A 10,457-nucleotide genomic window follows, 5' to 3' on the forward strand; every position below is an offset into this window, starting at 1 on the left:
TGACTGATGACGTCAGTCGCTCACCAGCCGTGAACCTCACTGCACGTCACTTCTACAGTATCATAAAAGTACTCAAAGCAGGTGATAATAAAATTGTAACCTGATTCAGGGCTCACAGTGCAGAATTTCAGCAGAGACAGACGACCTTTAAAAGACGTTTAACCCCGAATATGCATCAAACCACTTTGGCTCCAAACTCACTGTAATTTAGCAAAACCAGAAATGACTTTTTTTTGTAGCTGGAAATTCAGCCTTCATGAATGTGGACATCAGGATGGTTTTTGTGAAAGTGTCTTTTAAGAAATACTATGTTAAAAAGCTGAAGCGGAGTCTTCATTTGGACTTTCAAAAATGAGAAGGAAGTCCTTGAAGCTGACAGGATCCTAAATGTTCTGAAAATCGGAAAATAGAAGAAATGAGAAAGTGCTTCCAGCTGTGAATCGAGTTTGCATCGCGGTCTGCTTTATTGCTGCTTGAACCAGACACTTGACCCACACACTGCCCCCTCACTTAGCTGTGAGCGGCGTGTCTTTAATCCTGAGATAGATGTTCTTAACAAGTGGTTTTTAAAACTCTTTCATAACTGTTTGTTTAGAGTTCATTCTTTGATTTTCCGACTGATAACAGCATCATTTGAACATTGCATTACTAGTTTGGACGTGGCTTGGAATGACTGTGACTGAGAGAGCAAGCTCTATGACGGACAGATCATGAGAGGGTAAACGATAAAAGATAGTTCAAGCTTAGTAGAGAAGGGTCTGTAGATTTAAGACACTGAAGGGTGCATGGAGCATTGTGTAAAATGTCTGAAACGGGCTCAGATAGTTCAGCTTCTGTTTGGTTTGATCAGATAAATGAGGAACATTTATACCTTTTTTGTTTTTACTAACAGTTTTGTCTCTGAAACATGTGGGCGTTAGTTTGCAGCCAGCTTGTGCATTTAAGATGTTGCCTAGCAACATGTTTTGGGGTTTTTTGTTTTAATTTTTTAATGAAATGGAAGGAAAAAGCACTAAGCATGTGTGAACCTCTTGTTTTTGTTAAACACCCACTCCAATCATCATATGATCCATTTTCAAAGTGTTCCCAGTGGTCTTTTAGTTACGATTATGAAGTTTTTAGCCAAAATCTAAAAAACTGTGTAGTTTTCTAGGACAGTTTCTACTGAGTAGTTCTTTAGAAATTCACCTCAAACAGGATCGTTGGCATAGACGGATCAATCCCTCACCTCCCTGAAGCTGAGAGCTCTTTGTTTACATGCGCTCCTGCTAGCTTACAGTCCCTCACATCCCCAACCTAACATTACCAGTTGAACAAAAAATAGCGAGCTATACTGGAGCTCTCCAGCTGTACAGTTTTGAGCCAGATGCCATTGGACGAGGAAAACAAAGCTGTAGATGAATCTAGTCGTTTACAAGTGGATGCATCAGAACGGAACGAATCAGGGTTTGTTTCTCCTGAATTAACACTTTAATTCAATAAATCCTCAGAAATGTAATTTAAAGCTTAATTTTCCTAATATATGTCCCCCATCATCAGAAAAATATCCCAAGAACATGTTAAACACACATTTTTTTATTGGAGTGGGTCTTTAAGATCTCATCTCTAACTGCCATGTTTCATTTTATTATGAAGTTGGAGCTGCAGCTACACACTTTATTCATTTTTGTGTTTGTTTTAACACCAGCGACGGCTTTAACCCTGGAGCCCCTTGACTGTGAGAGCCCTCAGCTTTGACGTCAGTGTTGGATGTTCAGTCGATGTCATTTGTGTTCCAGATTCCCCCTCGTCTGTGGTAAACAAACAGCTGGGATCCATGACTCTTGATGAGCAGCAGGGTGCGTCCCACCCCTCATTCTCCTGACCCCCCCACTCTGCTACTGACTTTGTCTCCGCCCTTCCTTCCTCAGTCATTAACCTTCTCTCGTGCTGTCCTCACCGTTTTTGTGTTTTGTCACCACTTCACGCAGTACCACCAATGACCACTAGGGGCTCACTCTGAAACAGGCTGCTAAAAGCATCTTTTAACTGTGTTCTAATGTCTTTTCTAAAAGCTTCTAACACTTTTAGAGACATGCACACATGCACAGCACATGTATGTGTGAGCATTTGTGCATGTCAGGTGTAGGAGCTGTCATGTGTCACTTTTTTTTGTTGTTTTCTGCCTTGTTGTTGTGATGTTTGACAGTCCAATCCTGTCCCTAACTCGTGTTGCATGTTTCCATTTCTGTGTTGCTTAAATGCAACAGATGGTTGCATATCTCCAGCGTGCCTTTATACAATAACACCACAAACCACAGGAAGATGATCTGTTATGTATCAGTGCAATTGTTAAGCTTTTTTTGTTATTGTGTGTTCCTCTTTCCTCCTTCTTAGGAGCTGCAGGTTCCCTTCATGATGAATGTGTCACCGCAGGAGCCAGCAGCAGCACCACGCCGCCTGCCACCACCTCCACCTCCGTGTCCACCAGTCGACTGAACACAGCAGAACCGGTCCTCAGCTTGCACTACAGCTCAGAGGGAACCACCACCAGCACCATCAAGCTGGACTTCACAGATGAGTGGTCAGTGGAGGGAGATTCTGAGAAACCTTTAAACCTCAACTTTAAAAGATTTAACAAAAATAACTAAATTTTAAAGCGCTGTCGAGAACGGCTGCTGCACCACCTAATTTCCCCCAGGGTGTCCCAAAGGGATTAATAAAGCTATGTCTAATTGTCTAATCTAAATGTGTTTTTTAAAAAAGCCTTTAATTTGTGATTTTTGCCTTTACTTTAGGCGTTTTTTTATTTAACAAAGAAAGTTAATCTTTAAAATAAGTAAGAAAACTTTTGTCAAGTATTTTCGTGTCATTAAAGTAGAAAGTAGGATCATTTTTAAAATTTGCTTTAAAAATCATTGTTACTTTAACTATAGCCTCATTTCCACTCCGCGGTCTGGTCCAGTACTTTGAGCGTTTCCATTGTAAAATGGACTGAACCGTACCTCTTGGGGGCCCCATCGATTGTAAGTCCATTGAAAAGAGGAACGGAGTGGTTGGGGGAGAAGCCGCTGTAGCCACTCGATGATTGGGAAAAAGTGATGACGACATTCTAAACTACCAAAAAGGCTCTCATTTAAGCTAACGTTTCCAACGGTGGTATTCATCTTAGCTGGCGGCTGTCTTCTTTTAAACAACATTAAATTCTTGTTATACACGATGTACCAGAAGTAAATCAATCAAAAGACGAGCTGCTGGATGACCTCCATAGTTGTTTCTTTTCTAGCCATCGCACTACATTGACGCTATGACATTCTAGCGGTCTACACCACACATGCGGTGTGAAAACAAACCGCTTAGTGGAAGCGAGGTTTAACTGAGTGAAAACGCTCGCCAGAAATAACTTGTCCGTACCGTACCAGTCCTTATCTGTCTTATTAGTGTGTATCCTTTACGTCCCTGCTATAAAACCTTTTCTTGTTTCTGTCCTGTATGTATTTAACTCACTTTCCTTTTAGTTTAATAAAAACAGCTACACATGCTTTAGCTTCACAAAGTGTGTTTGAAGGGTTTGATCCACAACCGTTTTTATAAAGAAAATAGGGCTTTTCTGCTGCAGCTCTTTTCTCTGAATGGAGCTTGAACATCCTTTTCTTCCCTCGTTTCTGTGTTTTGTTTGCAGGAGCAGCAGCAGGTCCAGCTCTATGGGGGAGCCGAAAACGTTGGAGCCTCCTGCTCCTCCGAGCAAAGAGAGTCTGACGGCTGAGAGTTCAGTCTCAGAACAGGGTGACGTTTCTTCTTTGGATTCATAAAAAAATCATTTACTAATCTATAAGTTTCTGCAGTGGTAAAAATTTCCCACAATTCCTTGTCCACTTTAGCTCACAGTGAGTCCTCGGCGCAGCAAAGTTCCCCCGCTGCTGCCGCCTCTGCAGAACCTCCCTGCTCCGCCTCCGGTTCTACTGTCCCGAGCAGCTCAGGTCCGGAGGAGGGTTCATCGTCCGAGCGGATCAGCGCAGCATCTTCTCAGGACAGAAGCCAATCAGGGCCTTCGGAGGATACATCAGGGGGCTGCAGGAGGGCGGAGCCAGCTGGAGAGGAAGGGGAGGGCAGCCAGAGTCAGCCGGCGCGCGGCAGCCAGGACTCAGACGACAGCGACGACGATCCAATTCCCATCCCGATGTCCAGATTCAGAGGACAGGGCCAGAGGTGAGTCAAATAAACATTAAGATTAATCTGTTTCTACACAAACGAGCACAAAAATACAACCTTTAGAGGGGCGGTGGGGTGGGGGGGTGTTCTAACTCCAGGTTTCTATTCACCGTTTCACCTGAAATGTGAATGTAGTTCCAGGGGATCTGCAGTAGGAGATAGGATGATCAGGTAACTGGTTTGCTCGACAAAATCATGCATCTAACCTGCCAGGTGTGTGACATGTGGTGCATAACCCCACCCACACAACAACACGGCGTGTGACCGTCTTGGTTTGGGCGTCGCGCTGAACTACTGACCCACAGCTGAGTGGCTGCATGTGAGCACAGGTCAACAAACGCATCAGATGGACAGAGGAAAAACAGACGTTTCATGACTCAGCAAAGCCGTGAGGTCCATCTGCAGATTGTTCTAGTGATTCTAAGTTCCTCGTCTGGTTTCTTTAAAGACCCACTCTGATCCTCTTTTGATGCTTAAAACTAGTGATTTTTTTTTCTTTTAATTGTGATTTTAGGTTTTATCAAAATAAAAAACTTGAGTCGTTTTCAAGGATGTAGTTTCTGCAGAGATCCAGTACAGTACGTTCCAAGTTATTAATCAGATTGTATTTAAGTGTCAACAAGACCAAATTCTTTATTTTTTATTAAACTTTAGTTAAATTGTGCCTCTTTGGATCACTGAAATCAATCTCAGACACCTGTGATAATTAGTTTTCCAGGTGAGTTCAATTAAAGAAAAAACTACTAAAGAAGGATGGTCCACATTATTATGCAGACCAACATTTTCAAGCAATAAAGAAAAAGGATCGCTGCTGCTGAAACGCATGAAATAGTTGAATGCCTTGGACAAGGAATGAAACTATTTCATGAAAACTGAAGCGTGATCTTCATATTATTAAGAGATTTGTTGCTGATTCAGAGAACACACGGGTTTGTACAAATAAAAGCAGAATGAGGAATTAATCGGATTAAGAGAGCAGCTGCTAAGATATCATTAGAAAGCAGCAATCACAAATTTGAAGCAGCTGATGTCTCTGAAGTCCTTCGAATATCCTCCAGAGGCTTCCAATTGCATGTAGACCTTCTATTACCCCTCCCCCCTTCCCATCACCTTTGTTTACACTCACCTGCTAGCTTACAGCCCCTCACAACCCCAGCCTAACATTAGTGGTGCAACCAACATTGGATGGATCTAGTTTCACAGTTTTGAGCCAGATGCCAGCTCAGCTGAGGATAATGAAGACTCACATGTGGATGCATCAGAATGGAGCGGAGCAGGAAGCTTGTGGCCCACCCACAGTATTTTTCGTGTTTTATTTCTAACTGTATTTTTTTCTTGATTTACAACTATTTAAATGAAAACTAAAAAAATCCAATTTTGAACTTAATTTTCTTTATATATGTCCTACATCATCAGGAAAAATACCACAAGAAGATGTTAAAAACAACAAAAACACAATTTTACCAGAGTGGGTCTTTGAAAGTGCGTGCTGCCTGGCTAGCTTGTTTGAGGCGAGAGCTCAGCCTTTACATGCAACGGTGACCGCATGGCTTTTCTACGGTGGCCCTGGAGGGCAAATTATATAAAAAAAACCCTCAATGCAAACAGCATATTAAGCATCACAGCAACAATTAATACAGCAAAACAAATATTGCAAAAATAACATTGCACTTTGGAAAAAAAAAAAAAAAATTTCAGAAACTAAAACTTAAAAAAAAAAAATCTAATTTCCAGAAATGTAAATTACTTATATTTTTCTAAAACGTTTCATTTTAATTTAGTTTTATTCTCCTTAGAATTGTGTTTTGTTTTTTAGGAATGACGTTTTGGTTTCTGGAATTTTGTTTTGCTTTCTAAAATGTAACTTCTTTAAATAAAATGTTTGCTTTTTTAAATTGTCTTTATGGTCTTTAATATGTTTTTGCGTTCAGGGATTTGTTGAAGTAATTTGCACTTTGGGGCCACCGTATATTTTTCGTGCGTTTCAGCCCTTTTTGAATTTTTTTTCTTTTACTTATTAATTCACGATCTCTGTTCCAGGCGCTCGGCTGCGGCTCGCATCCAGGAGCTGTTTCGCAGGAGGAAAGAAAGGCGGGAGATGGAAGAGAGCGAGACGCAGAATATCAGGAGGCCTTCTGTCAAAATGGTCTACAAGGGCCACCGTAACTCTAGGACAATGGTAACTATGGGCACCATTTGTCTTAATTATGTTACTATTCTCTAACCCCTAAAAAGACTTTATAGAGCTGGTGTTCTAGATTTTAATGCAAATCAAACAAATGACCACTTTTTTCTTTTTGCCAAAAATGGCATCCCCTATTTGGAAAAGTGAAAACCTGTCATTTTACGAAAACTTTATGAATTCTCTGTGTTCTGAGGACAAAAAATTGACAAGATTTATAAAAGATACATTTACAAAAAACAAATCTGCAGATGAAAAAACGTTTTAGTGCAATGCATTGTGGTCTATATTTGTCAATCTAGTGTGCATCGATGCACTCTTTTTTTGCAGAGGGAAATTTCCAGGTTTCTTGATTCTGGAATTGTAGATTCAGAGATCCAAAAATTGGCAAACGCACTATAAAGGAAGGAATTCAGACTCAGACTGATAGATCCTGAACTCGTATAACTAATAGATGAATCATATCTTCTAAAATTCCCTTTTCATGAACTGATGTTTTGACTCCAGATTAAGGAGTCGTGCTTCTGGGGAAACAACTTTGTGATGAGCGGCTCAGACTGCGGACACATCTTCATCTGGGACCGACACACCGCCGAGCACTTGATGCTGCTGGAGGCCGACAACCACGTAGTCAACTGTCTGCAGCCGCACCCGTACGACCCCAGTGAGTGCACGGAGCGTTCGAGTCACGCCGAAACTCCTCACCCCGCACTGACGCGTTCTCCTTCCATTTCTTTGCAGTTCTGGCTTCTTCTGGGATAGATTATGACATAAAGATATGGTCGCCGCTGGAAGAGTCGCCGTCTTTCAATAGACAGCTGGCTGTTGAGGTACGATCTGAATGTTCTAATGCCTGACCATTAAATGAGAACTGGACCGAGTGAGTGTGACATCACTCATGGGACGCGTGGTTTGTACGCCATAAAACTCTTTTTACCCATCTTGGGATGACACAAGATGGCGGGAATTCAACGAGTCAGTTCAACGAGAGACCACATGCTTTCATTGAGCCATCTGATTGGCCAGTTTATAACCTGAGTAACTTGCACTACAGAAAAATATCATGAAAAAAATTACAATATAAAGTCTTTGGGATTGTGACTTCCTGTAGCCAGCGGGTATTTCCGGTTTAGAGGACGATACGGTCAGTCCAGTTCTCATATACAGTCAGTGGGCCTGCTGTGAGTTTTTCTGTCCTGAAATGCTGATCATCTCCTCTTTCTGTTAAAAGGTAATAACCCGGAACGAGCTCATGCTGGAGGAAACGAGGAACACAATCACAGTCCCGGCTTCGTTCATGCTCCGCATGCTGGCCTCCCTCAATCACATCAGATCAGGTATGGAAAGCAAATCTCCCTGTTCTCCTGAGTGTATCTGACGTCTGTTTCCCCGTCTCGCAGATCGACTCGAGGGCGATCGCTCTGAAGGCTCAGGCCAGGAAAACGAGGACTAGCCGGCGCCGCCAGGAGGCTGACAGAAGAAAACACTATTTGCTGTACAGCACTTGAAGAAAACCAGAGATTTGTACCTGTTCTGTAGAGACAACTTTGTAATTTTAGTGGAATTTCTAGCCCCTGGTGTTTTTTTAAAGACGACTTTCTTACCGATGTTTGTGTGTGAGGATCATCTGCGTCTGTGCGAATGCAACGAGGACGTCGATACAAATATGCAGTGTGAGGTGGAGCGTGTGAAAGGATGTAAAGTGCAATATTGTTTCTGTTTGGAGAAGGTGAGCTCAGTGTTAACTTTGGATATTATTTTTTTTTTCTGAATTTGTAGCAAAGAACTGTGGATGTGCTCCTGCAACCGCTGCCGCCGCGCATGTGAATACGGACTTAAAGTAACACGCAAATGCTTTAACTTTTGCTGTTGGAAAAAAGAAAAACGGTGACTCCCAAAAAAAAGTAAATAAAAAAAAGGTGTATTGTTTTATAGAACCTGATGGAAAATAAAAGATTTAAAAACATGCAGTGAGAATTCTTGGAGATTGAAAGTAAAGACACAAAAGGAAAATGTGTAAAACTTTAATGCAAATGTTTGTACCTATAGTTCCTATAATATAAAAATATCAAAAGTTACATAATAGTTCCTTTGTAGTTTTTTCTTACAAAGCTGTACCTGTTCAAACAGTAAAAAAAAAGCTTTATTCATCACTAAAAGGCTGCCACTTCCTCCTATAAAAGTAAATACAAAGTGTAGAAAAACATTCCTGACATTAGTGCTGCAATAACTAAATCCCCTCTGGATTGGATGTACCTGTCGGCTCCACAGCTGGAACAGGAAGCATCACAAGTTCAGGAACTTTAGTCGCTCTGGGTTTCTTTCAAAAATAAAAGTCTTGACACAGAATTGAGCACAAAAATCACTGTTTAACACCAAATATGTTTTTTCTGGAGATAGTTTGTAACTAAAATTCTTAAATTAATAGTAGAAAATGATCTCTTAGTGGACACAGTTACTTTATTCCTAATCTAGAACATTTCCCATCATGCTCCAGAAACCTTCAATACTCCAAGAGCCGGTCACGTTGATTTCTTTATGGCTTCAACCCAGTAGGAGCCACAAAGTCTGACTTCACCCTCCAGAAAAATAAGACACTGCTTTGCATTTATGTTTTGTCACTATTTTGATAAACATAAATAAACTACTTTTGCATTTTCAGATAAATATGAAATAGTTTATAAATTTTGACAGAGGTTTGCTTTAATCCCTTCAAAATAAAAGACATCCTGTATTACATTAGACCATCCTGCTGCAGCAAATGTAGTAGTAGGAAGTTATTTGTAAGCTTTAATCAAAAATCACTTCACCCACGGTAGACAAGTTAGGCTCCAGCAGCCCTGTGACCCCATTAGCTAAAACGGGTTCAGAAAAAAGATGGATGGATTAAAAAAAAATGTTCTAGTCTTTTGTTGCAATTTACGGAAGATGATTAAGGCCACTGAAAAAAAGAAAAAGCCCATGAAAATTTTGACTTTTTCCTCAGAATTCTGAGATTAAAGTCAGAATTTTTCATGGGCTTTATTTTTTCAGTGGCCCTAATCCTCTTCCATAGTAATTAATGCATCTTAGCCATACATTTTTAAACCAACCAAAATTAATTCAGACCCAACTAAGATACAGTTAAATATCTTTTTTTTTATTTAAGACATGCTTCAAGCGGTCTATTATTTTCAAAAATAGACAGTTCACCTTAAATAAAATTATGGTATTGCTCAAAAATCTGTCAAATTGTTTTGAAATGAATTTCGTCAACTACAAAGCCCCACTGTTTGATAGATTGCTGGAGCATTATGGGTACTGAAGTTAGTACTCATCTGAGCCACATGTGGCTCTTTGACCCCTCCTCCATTGTAAAAAGAAAAGTGAAAAAATATTTAACTTTTAAACAGTTTTCTTTTTTTAGACCAAATGGTGCAGTAAGTGAAACAAAACAGATAACTCAAACTTTTTCAACTCATTCACAAAAAGAGGATGTACAGTAAGAATCACTCCGTCAGGATCCTGACTACATTACCCATAATGCTCTAACAATTCATCAGGCAGTTTCACAGCTTACCAAAATTGAACTATTTAACAGATTTTTGAGCACCGTGTACCTATGAAGATTCATTTTGAGGCCAGTAAGCAGAATTTAGACTTAAGGTGGACTGGATTATAAGGTGGAATTTCTGATATTAAACAAATTTCAATTGTCTTAGCTGTGCCACTGAGTCCAAAAATGGGTCACTTAGTCAGTTCCAATTTCATTTTAGCTTGTTAGATCAACACATTGATGGCTGATATAAACCAAGAACGATAATATACTGTAAATAGAGTAAATCTATTATTAATCACAGCTAACATAACTACGTTTAATGCACTGAGCTGATTGTGTGACAGAGTCTTTTATTTTGAAATGAAGTCAAAAGTTATAAACTATTTAATATTCAGAAAAAAATCTTATGTAAACAAACAATAGTTTATTTATCATAATAGTAACATAAATACAAATCAGTGTGTTATTTTTCTGAGGGGTGAAGTCAGACTTTGTGGCTCCTGCTGGGTTGAAGTCAGCAGGAAATTGACCCAACGGCTCTTCAAG

General features: G+C 40.1%; 1 protein-coding gene across 4 annotated transcripts in view; it reads left to right on the top strand.

Annotated features, from left to right (window-relative positions):
• The window catches only part of dcaf6 (ddb1 and cul4 associated factor 6), a 25,868-nt gene extending 17,529 nt beyond the window's left edge, over positions 1-8,339 (top strand). For 2 of the 4 annotated variants that reach the window (XM_024286199.2, XM_024286203.2), the window contains 10 exons: positions 1,779-1,838; positions 2,377-2,563; positions 3,662-3,765; positions 3,861-4,188; positions 4,327-4,362; positions 6,232-6,370; positions 6,881-7,037; positions 7,115-7,203; positions 7,605-7,710; positions 7,774-8,339. In XM_024286199.2, coding sequence (XP_024141967.1) covers positions 1,779-1,838; positions 2,377-2,563; positions 3,662-3,765; positions 3,861-4,188; positions 4,327-4,362; positions 6,232-6,370; positions 6,881-7,037; positions 7,115-7,203; positions 7,605-7,710; positions 7,774-7,826 — 1,259 coding nt within the window. In that variant the 3' untranslated portion in view covers positions 7,827-8,339. The remainder of the gene's footprint in view (positions 1-1,778; positions 1,839-2,376; positions 2,564-3,661; positions 3,766-3,860; positions 4,189-4,326; positions 4,363-6,231; positions 6,371-6,880; positions 7,038-7,114; positions 7,204-7,604; positions 7,711-7,773) is intronic. The other 2 variants (XM_024286202.2, XM_024286204.2) reach the window with 2 other exon arrangements.
• Positions 8,340-10,457: the final 2,118 nt, after the last annotated feature.

The sequence above is a fragment of the Oryzias melastigma genome, linkage group LG21 (genome assembly GCF_002922805.2).
Source record: "Oryzias melastigma strain HK-1 linkage group LG21, ASM292280v2, whole genome shotgun sequence".
NCBI classification, from domain to species: Eukaryota; Metazoa; Chordata; class Actinopteri; order Beloniformes; family Adrianichthyidae; genus Oryzias; species Oryzias melastigma.